Consider the following 16609-nt stretch of genomic DNA (forward strand, 5'->3'; position numbering starts at 1 on the left):
AAAACTGGTAATTCCGAATTGCTATGAAACCTTTTTATTTTAGTTTTGGGGCAGTGTAGTGCAGTGGCATAGAGTGAGGAAGGGGGCCATCGGGGCAACTCTCTGGGTGACAAATCTTTACGGTGTTGGAAAGTTTCACTCATGGCCACCCATGCTAATTCTTTTTGGAGTGGTGTAGGGTCTCCATGACCACCTGTCCAACAGATGCCAATGAAGATGACTAAAGCAGACCAGGCTACTGTGACATCTTGGTTAGTGCTGCAGGTTAATTTAAAACGTTTAGCAGATGTACTGAGTTTGTCATTGGCTGCTACAGTCTGCATAGGAAGTGACTGAGATGACATAGCTATCAGTATCATGAGGCAAGCTTTTTCATCTTGGCCACTGCCTATGTAGAACATGAAAGATAAATTCATCTTGACAGCGACGCTCTACAAAGGCAATGAGTGAGATGGCAAAGGGCTGCATTGTGCTTTCCCACAGTTCCCTGCCTCCCCTGTCACTTGTAAGTTAATGAGATTACTACTAGAGATGAACATATCAACCAAGTAGGAACGAGTTTGAGAAATTCACTGTTTTACATGAATTCTATTACTTCCCACACTGCTAAAGCATAAGAGAGCGGGCTAATGCCTTTTTGCGTGGATGAGTGCGCTTCCCAATAATAACCTACAGCTATGACAACTAGCGGATTATCATATCTTGTACAATGGTGGTCAGTACTTTAGCCATTACAGATCAGCAGTTACAATTGGAGAACAGTGTTAGGGGTTGAGTTCCCACCTCTGCACAGGGGGAATCTCGGGCCATCTCCGCTGCGGTCTCCCATTCTTCTCCTGCCACAGTGGAGCCTGCTCAGCGGAGACGTCGGTCCCAGCGTCTCGCTCAGTCTGACTCTGTGCAAAGGGTTACTGCTGCTTTTCCAGCTTCTGCCATTGAAGCCAGTGCTGGGCAGCGGCGAGCAGATGCTTTTGGGACTAAGTCCTGCTTTTCTCCTTCTGAGCTTGCCCAGGGTAAGATCTCTCATCGGAGATCGAGGGTCACATGCTTGGATACTGCAGCAAAGCCCATTGGTTCTCCAGGAAGGTCCTGAAGGTGCTCAGACTCTGTGGCAGCCTCTCATTGGTCCTTCTAGGAAGGTCTTGTACTTGCTGCAGCTATATAAGGTTCGCATGGCCGCATGGCCATGCACTAGTATCAATGCATTTTATGAGTTTTGCGCCAATGTGGTAACGCTTGTGTGGATTCAGGGACCCGGCTGAAATAAGCCACTTAGAATACCGGCACCTCCGGTGAGGAGATTGTGTGTATGGTTTCAGGGCCCCGGCTGAAATAAGCCACCTAGAATACAGGCTCCTCCGGTGAGGAGATTGTATGTTTGCCTCCTTGACTGCGTGACCACAAGCTGCTATCTGCTCGGCAGTTGCCGTCTATTCCTGTGGAGTTTACAGGACACAGTCCTTTCTTTATAGCAACTCTGTGAAGCAACAGAGATCGCTTCTACCGCCATGTAGTGCTGCCGTTTGCCAGCAGCAGGTTCTTTTCCTGCACGGTGGACCCCGGGCTGCGAACGCACCAAATAACATCTCTATATTTACTTGGTGCATTCCGCCAGCCCTAACAAACAGTTTGTATGCACAGTCATTTTCCATCTCTAAAGATACTGGATTAGTCTCTCTTTCCTGTAGAGTGTAAGCACTTATCGTCAGCAGTAGAGATGACCGGATCTTTTGAAATTCATCTGTTTAGCCGAATACTTAATACTGGAAAGCTTATAATTGCTTGAAAAATACACATCGAGGAGAGAAGACAGAATGGACCTCAGTGACCATTAGAGCTTGCCTTATTTTTCAGGCGTGAGAAGGAGAGCTTACACACGACATAAGAGCTAACACACTACAGAAGAGAGAGACTTACCCATAAACTCTGGAATTGGAAACCGTGCTCCATTGGGGGAAGTGCTGATCTCAAAAGGCTCAGGTGCTGACCACCACTGTAGAAGGTATGATTATCCATAAGGATGTCACAGCTTAGGAATAAGAACAGAAAGGAAAAAATGACCATCTGAAGTTGCTGTCTCATCACATATAGTATAAAATTCTATTTTTATTAATAAGACAATGCATTTCTAGAGCAGACCACTCTCTTCATCAGGTACCAATAAAAACATACAATACAGAGTGAACTGCATTCAGATAAGCACAGAGACCAGGTGTAGGTATTTAGATTCTTTAATTATTTTACCCTTACCATGTAATCACATATCAATATAAACATATACCCCAGATATTAAATAGAGCAATCAGCAATAAAGAACAGATATCACTGTATCCCTCTTCAACCTGTATGGTTTATACATTCATACAATCCTTTAGGAACTAATGTGGACAATTTAAAAATCCTGAAATTTTCCCTATTCAACAATCTTTGATATCTATTAGTATGATTAGCTGGTGTTTATCTATTATAATAAGTTATAGATTGGCGGAGTTTTTTCATGCACGCGAAAAAAATGTCTCAACAAACTTTGGTTCATAATCCAATTTTTTACATTAGATCTGTGTTTATTCATCGTGAGGTGTATTGGCATACTGGTTTGACATTATTTGTACTTGATGAAGAGATCGGTCTGCTCTAGAAACGCATTGTTTTATTAATAAAAACAGAATTTTATACTATATCCAGTGAGACAGCGCCTTCAGACCATTATTTTTTTCCTTCCTGTTCTTTTTTTTCTTTTTTTATCTCTGGATTGAAGACGAGTACTGCAGTCCGCCCTTACCAGAGTTGGGCTTGTGATTGCGCAGCTCGTCCAGGTCAGTCTGAGCGGGCTCACACATGGGAGCGGCCCTGTTTCTTTTCTTGTTAAGGATGACAAATAGGGTAACAAATAGAGTTAAGTTTAGGATTTCGGTGATAAAATAGGTAAAAGCACACAATTATAATCAAAAAAATAAAAGTAAAAAAATATATAACAATATATTACTTTTTATTTTTAAAATTAGATTTTAGTAAACAGCAGAAAATAACTAGATGGTCAAAGGGCAAATTATAATTACTTCAGTATTCTTTTAAAAGAAAATGCATGTGCTTGAGGCATAAAAGGTTCAATACTGGACTTGTGCATCTGGGTCAGGGAGTGCTAACATTCCACTGTTCATGGGGAACTGATGCTGGCAAGCCACCATATACCACTTGGGCGCAGACTATCAGGCTATCATTAAAGGGACTTTAAGAATTTTTATTACAGGCAACAGATTTTTGTCCAGTTTGGCTGATGTGAAATACTTTTCTTTCTACTGCAGATGAGCAAAGTTACATACTTTTTCCCCATGAAACAGGGTCAGTAAATATTTCTAAATACACAATCAAGTTTGCTAACATCCCGTAACCCCAAGGGCTGCATGAAGGGTATCTTATCCAGATAATCTATTGTTGGGGAAAATAAAACAATTCCCTACAGATGGGTGTCTGGTTTAATTACTGAGTTTTCTTCCTCTTTCATAATACTGAATTTGTGCACATTTTACGCCTCAAAATTTTATTTTTCATGCTTCTGAGGAAACCCATTCAAACCCATTCTGTACTAATAAAATGAAAAAAATATTCCAGCTTACAATATGTCAAGTTCAAATAGTGCCAATGGTGGAGAAGAATGGGTTGAATCCTGTGTGCCTGGATGAAAGGAGCCAGTGATTGTGGATTTTCCTGAAGAAGAAGTGTGAAACTACGAAACACGTTGACAAATAAATGGCACTTAATCTTCATTAGACTCTGACTTCCTCTATTCAATGACTCCTTCCATCCAGGCAGCACAGGATTTAATGAAAGCTAGTAGAGGGTATGTTGCTCACCAGAAAGTCCTTTGACCTGACCGATGCATATAGATAAGGAGCACAGCCACCTGTTGGCAGGGTGTGTGAAAAAAATCCAAAAGAAAACAATAATGCTGGATCCTTAGAATAAAATATCCTTGTTTTTATTTGAACATCATTTAAAAAATCACATCAGGGTAGTTAGTAACTGGTTGACGCGTTTCAGCAAGAGCCTTAGTCGACTAAGGCTCTTGCCGAAACACAGTTACTAACTACCCTGATGTGATTTTTTAAATGATGTTCAAATAAAAACAAATCCTTGTGGGTCTGCAGCAGCCTTAAAGTGTAATAAGTGATTGTGTTTCACAACCCTGGTCAGGTGAGCAACACTCCTTATCATTTTTAACTTTTTATCCAGCTAAGATCCTATTGCTCTATTGCCTTTCAAGCTTCCTTCCATTATATGGAATACAAATAGTGGACATATCCCCCAGGCGGTGCACAGATGATGGTTGTGTCGGGAGCAAGTAGAAAAATGCAATAAGGAGGGTGTATGATGGCAACACACTTGTTGTCGGATACACCCTCCTTCCTACAAGCTCTGAACTTTATTATAGTGTAAAATTTACTGCTGTCTTCCCATTGCCCAGGCAAGAACATACGTAGAGACATGAAGGCTGGTATGGTGCCCTTAGAGAGATGAGACCCATTCTTGCTTGACCGAATCATCATTACAGGATACTGATTTTCCATTTTTAAGTAGATGGCAAGTGAGAATGGAAAAAAGATAAAAAATTGAAGTAAACAGTTTCTTATAGTATAATTTTTTTCTATTAAAATAAATAAATAAAAATCTAGCCATACACATTTGATGATTCAACGGTCTAATCTATCTGAGAACAGCCTGATTGTATTCTTACATACATGATTATTTCTTCTTCCTAAGAGATAAGACTCTGCCAGAGTTCTAGCAGTGGTTTATCCCTTCTCCCCTTCCTATTAAAATAAGCATGAACACTCGGCTGTTCTCATTGTGCACGTTTATGGGGCAGTCAGGAGCAATGTAGACTGCACTTATAGTCAATGTAATGGATTAACCACAGGCATGAGTCTATATTATATTGAGAATGCGTTCTAGCTCTCTCTGCCTTTTGTTATTTTTCCCATTGGTATTGTCATAGACTGTGATAGAATGTTAGGTAATTTGTAATTATTTTACATTTACTGAATTCAGCTTTTAAGCTTGTGATATACTATAGGATGAAAGCCTCCGGATTTTGTGCTGGTGTGAAGTATATCGTACCAGCAATGTTTCTTCAAGCTCACTATATTAATCTTTTGTAAGAAATTCCCAGCTTCTAGTATGGATCCTTTCCTGGGCATGAAAGAAAATGTATTAAAGGCTCCAAGCTAGTGGATGAAAGTAAATATATTAAAGGGTTTTAAAGGAATTAATAACGCTGTTCTTAAGGGGTTTATTGAAGCATCTCTGCAACAGACTCCCTCTGAAATATGGGCTAACGTGTATGATGGCACAACCAATTCTTTTTTTATATGTATTTATAATGAGCCAAGGGAAAAAGTTCTCTTCTGTTAAGTAGCGGTTACTGTTTCAAGCTGATTTATGCATCTAGGGCTATAACGAAAACGGCAAAACAAGGTTCATTCACAAGGATTGTGCGACGTGTCAATATTTTAATGCGCTTCAAATTGTTGCAGTGCCAAACTTTTCAAGATGCCTCATAAATATGAAGCAGCTCTTCAAAAATTGGATTAAGTCTGTGTGCTACTCTGTCTGCACACTTAAAGGACAGCTGAAGCTGATAATGTGGATTTTATCGAATCCTCATCAAACCACTGAGATACAAATATGCTGAAGTGGTAGTAATAAAAATGTAGTCAACACAGTGGTAGATTTTATGTATATTTATGTTTATGATGATCTTTAGGTGACAGAATCCTTATGGGCCTCTCTTTGCTTTCAATTTTCCCTACTCACCTTTGCATGAGAACTTTTTTATTTTTAGGTCAGTACGGTTGCAAAAGGGCTATTTGTGGGGTGAAGTGCAGTTTACCATTTTGCGATCTATATGACATTTTCATCTCTTTTTCTCCCAATTTTTTGGGAGGCAACATAATAATTAAAAAAACAGCAATTCTGACATTTTGATTTATTTTTCGTTTCAAAAATTTGTTCTATGTCACTTTATTACTTTGAATGGTTATGCAGAAGATGTTACAATGTTTTAGATTTTTTGTAAAATAAAAGGTATTATATTCATTTTTGTAGAAATATTTTTAATTTTTTCTACAATTTTTATTGGTCTTCTTAGGGAATTTGAGCCCGGAACGCTGGATTGCTTGTACAATACATCTCAATATTTTATATGTTGCAGTCTATTTTGAAATTACCTATCTCCTATGAAGCCAAGCCTGTTGCTAGAGCATAAAAAAAATTTTGTGTTGCATGTACCCTACTATTTTCACCCGTGACACTTGAGAGGGTCAAAGTTAGGCTTTATGTTTGCTGGAGATCAAAAAAATGTTTGTGTTTTAGTCAGTGAAATATTAGTTCATCTATGGCTGCCCTCACAATAAAAGCTAACTGTTCCTAAAAAGGTTGTTATAAACCAGTAACCGTATTACATTTGGGCTGCCAAGATCCCAGACTAAATCTGTGCTTTCACCCTCTTTAATACACCTTATATGGTAAAGGACAGACTAGTATAAAGAAGTAGATGATGTAAACCTTCTTGAGTTTAGTAAATCTATTATACATATTTGTTTAGTTTGTAAAATTATGTTTTGTGAATTAAGTTTACAAAGTGTGTTATCCTGACATCATGGATTACATTATTGAGCCTATTTAGTTAGCTACTATTGTTCTGTAACAAGAACGTGTATAAACCTTAATGGATATTCTGGCTCCAAACTCAAAGTAAATGGATATATGGATGAAAGTGTATAAACATAGCATCTGTCTATTCAACAAACTGGAAGAAAATCAGAATCTGGTTTATATAAGAATATAAATATATTTATTTACTGCTTGAGAAGTAATCTCACCCAGGAGAGAGATTAATGCAGCACATAACTTAAGTGTCTCTCTATACAACTCATATAAAAGTCACAGCAGTTCATCCAGATGGCTCAGCAATGATTGTCATATAGATTTCTGCACAGTAAAGACACTCAACTATGAATGTCATTGATACGGACATACTAAGAAAAGTATTTCACTGCGTTCAAAATGCCCATAGACTTGTATCAGTCGGGTCAGGCCAAACAGAACATCCTTTTGGTATTGATATATGTGTAGCTAATATATACCTTTGTGTCAACTACAGGTGGGCCATTTATATGGATACACCTAAATAAAATGGAAATGGTTTGTGATATCAACTTCCTGTTTGTGGCACATTAGTATATGGGAGGGGGAAAACTTTTCAGGATGGGTGGTGACCATGGCGGCCATTTTGAAGTCAGCCATTTTAGATCCAACTTTATTTTTTTCAATGGGAAGAGGACCATGTGACACATCAAACTTATTGAGAATTTCACAACAAAAACAATGGTGTGCTTGGTTTTAACGTATCTTTATTCTTTCATAAGTTATTTACAAGTTTAGGACCACTTATAAAATTTGTTCTAAGTGCTGCCCATTATGTTGGATTGCAACCCTCTTCTCCCACTCGTGACACACTGATAGCAACACTACCGAAGAAATGCTAGCACAGGCTTCCAGTATCTGTTGTTTCAGATGCTGCACATCTCGTATCTTCACAGCATAGACAATTGCCTTCAGATGACCCCAATGATAAAAGTCTAAGGGGGTCAGATTGAGAGACCTTGGTGGCCATTCAACTGGCCCACGATGACCAATCCACTTTCCAGGAAACTGTTCTTGTAGGAATGCTTGAACCTGACACCCATAATGTGTTGGTGCACCATCTTGGGTGTGAGTTCCATTGTTTTTCTTGTGAAATTCTCAATAAGTTTGATGTGTCACATGACCCTCTTCCCATTGAAAAAAATAAAGTTGGATACAAAATGGCAAACTTCAAAATGTCCGCCATGGTCACCAGCCATCTTGAAAAGTTTTCCCCATCCCATATACTAATGTGCCACAAACAGGAAGCTGATATCACCAACCATTCCCATTTTATTTAGGTGTATCCATATAAATGGCCCACCCTGTACATTGAAAAGTGGATACTGTGGTGGCTCAGTGGTTAGCACTGTTAGTTTGCAGTGCTGGGGTCCTGGGTTCAAATCCCACAAAGGACAACATTTGCAAAGAGTTTGTATGTTGTCCCCGTGTTTGCGTGAGAGTACTCCAGGTTCTTCCCACACTCCAAAGACGTATTGATAGGGCATTTAGCTTGTGAGCCCCAATGGAGACCGTGTCTGTCATGATGATGCATGTAAAATTTTGTGTAATAAATTGCGCTATATAAGGGAGTAAAATAAAGGCATAATTGAAACAACTATATGCAATGGGAATCATTGTAGATGTTGACAAGTGTATAAGCATACAGTGTATTTTTTTTCATTTTCATTTATTGCATTGTAAAAAAAATAGTTTTACGTAATGTATGTGTATATGTATGTATATCTAAATTTATGAGTAGAAAAGCTAAATAAATGTTCAGTTGCTTTCTTACGCCCTTCCATTTTCAACCTGAATATTATGCGAAACATCAAGTTATTATTATACAGATATATCAATATTACAGCATTTATTTTATTATTTCTTTTTTTCCAGATGCAGCAACTATTCCATGAAAATTATGAACACAACAGAAAAGGATATATACAAGATCTGCACAACAGCAAAATACATACAGCTATAACACTGCACCCTAATAAAAGACCAGCATACCAGTACAGGCTGCATAATTATATACTGAGCCGGAAGATTTCTGAATTACGCTTTCACACCATCCAGCTTCATAGGGAAAGCGTTTTGATGAGCAAGCTTAGTAATATGGAGATAAACAAGCTAGACCAGCAGCTTGGGATGATGCCATCTTTCAATAGATTTCAGCCACGGGAAAGGAATGAAGTAATTGAATGGGAGTTTCTTACGGGAAAACATATATATTCAATGTCTGCAAATGCTCCGCCATGCCAGAGTCTAAATAACCTTCTCAAGGTGTCTTTGGATGACACGGTGATGCAAGTAATGGAAATGATCAATGAAAACTCAAAATCAAGAGGAAGGTTAATTGATTTTAAAGAAATCCAGTATGGCTACCGCAGGATCCACCCTATGTATGGAGTAGAATATATATTAGATTTGTTACTGTTATATAAAAGACATAAAGGTAGAAAACTGACTGTTCCTGTAAGACGTCATGCATATTTGCAACAGTCATTTAGTAAACCATTCTTCAAAGAAGATGAAGAATTAGATGTGCAGAGTTTTTTGCAGAGCATTAATAGCGATACACAGTCTTTCTCATTTTTATCTAACTCGTTAAAAATGTTTTCTGCTCTTCACATGACTAAGGAAATGAAAGAGAAGAGTGACAAGAAAATACATTTCCTTGTTCCGCTCACCGGAAGGTATGATATCTTCTCAAGGTTTATGGAAAATTATGAAAAGGTTTGCCTGATCCCAAAGCAAAATGTTAATCTAGTCATTATTTTATTTGATTCGGAAACAAACACCGATTCTTATAAGCACATTGAACTCATGGCGGAATATCAAAATAAATACCCACTGGCGGAAATGTCTATAATAAAAATGTCAGGACAGTTTTCCAGGGGGCTGAGTCTTGACAAAGGATCTGCTCAGTTTGACAATGACACCTTATTGCTCTTCTGTGATGTAGACTTGTTGTTCACTTCAGAATTTCTACAAAGGTGTCGGGATAACACTATTCAGGGACAACAAGTGTATTACCCAATTGTATTTAGTCAGTATGACCCAAAAGTAATATATGGTGGAAATCCTCATGCAGATAGTAACTTTGTCTTTACAAAAAAAACAGGATTTTGGAGAGACTACGGATATGGTATTACTTGTATTTATAAAAGTGACCTACTGAAAGTTGGTGGCTTTGATACATCCATTCAAGGATGGGGCTTAGAAGACGTCGACCTCTTTACTAAAGTTATATCGTCTGGTCTCAAAGCCTTTCGAAGTCAAGAAACGGGGGTGGTTCATGTTTTTCATCCTGTCCAATGTGACCCCAATTTAAACCCTAAACAGTATAAAATGTGCCTGGGTTCCAAAGCAAGTACATTTGCATCTGCTTCTCAATTAGCAGAGATTTGGTTAGAGAAACATTTAGGTGTCGGATATAATAGAACGCACTCCTGACATGTCTACTTACTCTGATGTCAAGAGGAGTTTACCTCATGCTACAACTTTGTCATCATTGTCTACAAACTCCTCTGTGTCTTCCAAAGGATATTTTCTGTTCACTCAAGGTGATTAAAAAAAGCCTCTAGTGACTAGCGATATTTTAATTTCCTGCTGAAGATGAGGTTACTATTCCCATTTTTGTGTTTGGAAATGAGTTAAGATATGCCAATAAGTTACATGATCTCAAGGAGCACACTTTTTTCAAGACTACACCATCCAAACCGGAAGATGACTCTTAATGGGGAATAGAATGTGATATCATTATTTTGTTTTCCAATGTGACCCAAATATTTGCTGGCAAAGGTACCACAGAAGTGCATTATGCTTCCCTTTGGGAAGAGACTTGAGTTTTATAATTTATAATAAGACTTAAATATATAAACACTACTTTTGTTCATCTTTAGAATTTTTAAAGTAAAAGATAACTATGATTGTATCTTTATTTTTTAAACTCCATTCGGAGGGTCTTTTCATGAACATCTGGTACTGGCTACCAAGATCCAAATTGTCTTACTATGCGTCCATTTTTGAATGTGTTCCTCTTATATTAAATCAACTCTCTAGGGAATATAATTGCATCAAAATTCAAGACATGAACGGTCTAGAATCCATTTTTTATTATGTGCTGGCAAGAAGATGAATTGTATTAAAAATATTAAAAGCAAAGACCATTTAACCATATTTCCTTTTTTCAAGAAATATGCAAATTTTGTTTTTCACAATTCCAACCACAAATATATTCCCATTAATTCCTTGTGCTGTAAAATTGAATGTGACAAATTGCTGGGTATTTAAAGGATATTTAAAGGTGAAGTTCTGCTCAGATTGTCTATTATCTTTCAGTTGCCCTGACATTGACATATTTGAAATATTGTATTATTGGTTTTAGAAGGATAACAGTCATTTAACATATAGAATTATCATGTTTATCAATTAGCACTACAGTTTACAGTTTATTCTCTAACCCAATAGAAGAACGTTTTAATGAAAATCTTTGCAACTGGTTAAAGCTTTCAATCCATATTTTATTTTAACTCTATAGACTGAATGTAAAAAATGTGATTTCCATATTTTGGTGCTTTATAACGCTTCCCTGAGGATAGATTTCAAATCTTGTCAACAGCTTAATGGATTGTGCATTTTGCAGACTCATCGCTGATGCTTGTCCGCAATGGTGTAAAATATAGTAAGTAACACTTCTTCCAAGTGGACAATCACTATACGACAATGTTTCCTACATAAGCCTTGGCAAAATATTCATCACGAACTTCTGATCCCAAAGTTGGTTTTATGTCTGTTAAGGACAGTTGTGTCAGAAGATTTACAATTTGACATTTGTTAGAAATGGGCATGAAGATTCAAAAGACCCTGGTCTAGCTACCACATTGGTAGTCCGTGACTGATGAAACAGAGCCCTGAGAACCTTCTCCTGCCATCTGGCATCACTGATACCTCTTCTGATTGCTAAGCTTGCCACAAAGTCATTGTTAGGGTGTGACGCATGAGTGATGTTGCATCAGGCCTACTAATCAGAAGAAGCATTGGGAATGTCGGCAACTAGGAGGAGAAAAAGGAACACAATGGTCCAGTCCCAGTGGAACGTCCTCAAGCAGAGTCTTGTCACGGTAAAAATAATTTGGCACTTATTTCATATTGCAAAGTCAATTGTTCTGTTTATTGTTCAGCAATCCATGATGTATACATACATACAAACATATATACATATAACACATGATATATGGTCACCAGAACAGTTGTACTTCCACTCACAGTGCTTTTTTTCAACGTTGTAATCAGCCTCTGTAATCCAATGTTTGAGAGAAGTCACCTAATCGTACCAAAATGTCATATTTTTGGATTGCTGAAAAATAAACAGAACAACTAAACCTTGCAACTTGAAAATGAATATTGGGTTCCTTTTATCATGACAACTAGGAAAAGGCCACATGGCTCTGATTGCCACTGACTATCAATCTGGCTGCTGGAACAGGGACCGGCAAATTCTTTTGGTCAACTCTACCAGTTATGATTTAGTGTATTGCATCTACTATAGCAAGATGTCATCTATACTAGCAAATGCACCTAACATCAGCAGATATAGTAATCCCTACTAGTAATTAGCCCCTTAGTGCCTGATGGGACCTGTAGGCACCTCTGCCAAATAAGAAGTCACCAGTATTATAAATTGGAATAAGAAAATGCGATCCCTGTTACAGATTGTACAGTGTCAACCAGTAGAATCAAACTATGTGCAAATATTCCATAAATATACCTTGTTGTACCTATATGGTGAGAAATTGATTGATCAGTTGAGTCACAAAATATAACATATAAACCCATTTTCAGGAAACAATATTTGGGAAATGTGGGTTATGTAAAATGTAACAGTTGATGATACTAGTATTGGAGATGGCAGTAGATGGAAAAGAGACTATGAGGATTTTTTTTAATATTATCATTTGTACTACATGTCTCTTCAAAATAAGTTGGAAACAATAACAACAGCAGACATATTATGTAATGAACTAATTCTCCTAACACAGGTTATTAGATATTGGGGCATTGCATCATGTAAAGCGGTTGTCCATACTTTATCCCAAGGATAGTCCTGTAGAAAATGAACCAAGTGATATTGTGCATACATGCTTGCTTTTCACCATTCACCCCTATTGTAATGATCGGTAGGGGTCCCAGTGTTCCGACAGGTATCACCTGTTCTGTGAATAGGTGATAAGTTGTGACTGTGGATCAACCCCTCTAAATATTGTAATACAATGGTTGAGCTTATTTCATTCATTATGTTTAATAAGATTTTACAGTAGGAGAAAATAAATGACTGTATTTCTAGATACAGTGGCACATTTCTTCATACAGTGTGTGTGGCATTGCTTTGTAGTATTTGAGGAGGTGAGCTAAAATACTAGATACAACCCATGTACAGAGGTGGTGCTATTTTTGGAAGGGCGCAATCTATAGATTTTTCTCTTATAGATTTGTAAAAAGGATTATAAAAAAATCTTCTTTATAGAAGCCACAAAAACAAAAACATGGTACTACTATATGTTAAATGTACTGTACAGTGTTATATACTGTATATTTATGTTAAAATTCCCAAGCGTGTAAAAAGACATCTAAAATATGACAATCAAAAAAAAAAGGAAAATGCCAAACAACAGCAAATGTGTAACCACAAAGGATAGACATGTATTCTACAGATTGAATGTTGAATGCAAATGTTGCCTTGAAATGGTTTTCTTTTATCAGTGTATATGTGATGGGAAGACTAGTTGTAGTATTGCTGTAACTGAACCTCAACATCTGGCTTCTTGAATCTAATGACTCTGATACTTGGGCAACTTAAGCAACATTCAGCAGATGGAGACGTATTCATTCCAGAAATGAATAGCTGCTATTTTAAGGTTATGTGAATTTATTATGTCTAGTTTTAAAAGCAAATGGTTACAAAAATTACCAAGAAATACTAAAGAAACTGCAAGTTATCATAAAACATAAAGCTGTTTCCTGTTTCTCCTAACATCTAAGCAAACTTAGCATAGTAGGAAAGCATGTGGTCAAAAATACAAAAAGAAATTGGCCTAGTAAAGAACATAAAATGTAAACATCTGATAGTCCAGCACCTGTGGAATCAAGATTTTTAGTTTTTGGGATTATTAAATTGATATTAGATCCATTTGGGAAAATATATTCACAATTGTCCAGTTGTGCACATTAAAAAAAAATACCTATCTGGCTTTCTTTCCTTCTATTTCCTTCTATTTACTGCCTAACTGTACTTCACATGTCCTGGTTATTCATGTACAGGAAAAAACAGTAGTGGTGAGATCCGTGGTCTATGTGCATGTGCCATCCGTATGTATGTATGTGCCATCCGTGTATCTGTTTGCTGTCCATGTGTCTGTGTGTCTGTGTTTCACATTCATGTGGCATCCGTGTGACACATACCGGCACCTGGGAAAAGCCATACAGTTCGAGCTGATCCCAGGTGCCGGCTGTTAAGGGTAGCTCTCATCATTGTTGCTTGGTCTCCCTGAGATCAGCACGACCAGGGACAATGATGGGAGTTGTATTCAGCATCCGATGGGTCCCTCCTGTGTAAAATAATTTTTTTTAAAATGGCGTGAACTCACGCACAGTTTTAATAACCAGCAGAGGGAAAGCCAACAGCTGGGAGCTTATGTTAATGATGTGGGAACAGGGCAATATCCCATAATTTTCCCAGGCTATTAATAACAAGCTCACAGCTGTTTGCTTAGCCTTTCATGGTGATTTTACAGGGGAACCCTGAAAAAAATGACATAGGATCCCCTATAAATTCAATCCAACAAAGACAGCAGTGGGCTGATATTAATAGCCTGGGAAGGAGCCAGAGATATTCATCCCCCAGGCTACGAACATTAGCCCTCAGCTGCCCTAGAAATGGCTTATCCATAAGATGCGCCAATCCTGGCACTTAACCTCACTCTTCCCACATGCCCTGTGGAGGTGTTTAGTGGGGTGATAATATTGAAGTTAATGTCACCTTTGTATTGTCAGGAGACATCAAGCCCAGGGTTTAGTAATGGAGAGGTGTCTATAAGACGCCCCAATTACTGACCCCATAGTAAGTATTTAAATAAACACTGCGCAAGAATAAAATCCTTTTTTTGAAATAAAACAAAACACTCTGTTTTACAAAGTTATACTCACCTTTAAAGGCATAAAGATGAGTGTAACAGTATTTATTATTTTTAAATAAATGTGTAAAACAGGTTGTGTCCCTCTAGGATTATCTGGTTGTTTAATAAAATCTGTTCTGTGACTTTTTTTCACTTAGATTATTCTTAACTTTTTTTACTGATTTAACCCCTCAGTGACTGTGCAATTTTCCGTTTATGAGATTTCGTTTGATCCTCCCCTTAATTCAAGAGCCATATTTTTTTTTCCATTCCCATATGAGAGCTTGGTTTTTGTGGAATGAGTAGTACTTTTGAATTACACCATTCATTTGATCATGTGATACACTGGAAAGTGGGAAAAAGTTTTTTTGAGTTTTTATTTGCCATGTTCACTATATGGTAAAACCTGACAATATAATTATCTAGGTCAGTACGAGTATACAGATATCAAAAATGTATAGATTTTATTTTTAGTTAAATGGTGATTTTTTTTTAGAAGTTTGTAAAAAAAAACCCAAACAAATACAATATCCTTATGTCACTATTTACAAAACCTATAGTGTTTTCATTTTTTGGGATATGGAGCTGTGTGAGGGTTTATTGCAATTTGTGCTGACATTTAAATTGACACCATTTAATAGTCCCGTTAGGAGACTTGAAGCTGTGATTGTCCGATCGCCAGTGCCATATACAACCGTGCTTCAACCCTGCTTTGTATATTAGAAATCACTGTCTTTAGCAGACTCCCCGGCTATCATGACAACCTATGATCGCTCAGTGATCACATGACAGGTGCACCGATGGGCAGGATGAATGTCGCTCTTCTGGCTGGTGAGTGATAAATCCCGCTGTCAGGGATTGACAGCGGGATTTAACTGTTTAACAGCTGCAGGGGGGCACTGTTCTACCCATGGAAGATAAAGGAACATTTTTACTGATTAAATTAATTATCATGCGTGGGGAAAAATGTGAGCTCGGCATGTGAACCCACATCAAAAGCAGGGATATGACCTTTGATGTAAATATATGTCACATGTCATGAAGGGGTTAAAGTCAACCTAATAAAAAAAAAATCTGCCCTGGTCATTGTGGTCACACAGGTCAAATTGTAACCTAACAGGGTGCATTTACTTTCTCTAAGACTGTGCACAAGTCTTTCATTGTATTTAAATGTAAAAATGTCAAATTTCTACATTCTTTTTGATGGGTGCTAGAAAACTATTTTTTCAGACAATTGGGTGCTGGACTAAAAGAATTTTACTGTTCTATAGATTTTATTTTAATACCTTATGCTTTAAAAATGACGGTTGAGCAAAAGAATATCTTTAAAACAGCAATGCATATTTTAGTGGATAAATCTTGCCTGCAGCTCTGTATAAAACTGACTATTGTTGAACAAGTACTAGACTGTACTTTTGATAATGATTTTTTTAATATGTGCAGACATGTTATTCTTTACATTGTCTATTGAGACTTGTGATGCTTGTCTCTGTAGAGCCATTCTTGTTATTTTTTTTATATGTATTATTTAAGGTAATATTGGTTACTTGCTGGTCTGGTAACTTATGCAAAATTTCATTTTTTTTCTGTTAATTTTATAAAATATTTCATTTCTTTAACATCATTGCACTTTTGTGTTTTTAATGTATTTATTCAGCACAATAAAACTATATTCTAAACTTTTAGCTCATAAAGTGAGTTGTTTCAAAAACAAAATCATAAAATTATACTGTTAAAGGGAACCT

General features: G+C 37.2%; 1 protein-coding gene across 1 annotated transcript in view; it reads left to right on the plus strand.

The window, feature by feature from the left end:
* CHSY3 (chondroitin sulfate synthase 3) overlaps nt 1–16549 on the plus strand; it is a 438108-nt gene extending 421559 nt beyond the window's left edge. Inside the window, exon 3 of the mRNA XM_077291549.1 lies at nt 8581–16549. Coding sequence (XP_077147664.1) covers nt 8581–10143 — 1563 coding nt within the window. The 3' untranslated portion in view covers nt 10144–16549. The remainder of the gene's footprint in view (nt 1–8580) is intronic.
* Nucleotides 16550–16609: the final 60 nt, after the last annotated feature.

This window comes from Ranitomeya variabilis, chromosome 1 (genome assembly GCF_051348905.1).
Source record: "Ranitomeya variabilis isolate aRanVar5 chromosome 1, aRanVar5.hap1, whole genome shotgun sequence".
Classification (NCBI taxonomy): Eukaryota; Metazoa; Chordata; class Amphibia; order Anura; family Dendrobatidae; genus Ranitomeya; species Ranitomeya variabilis.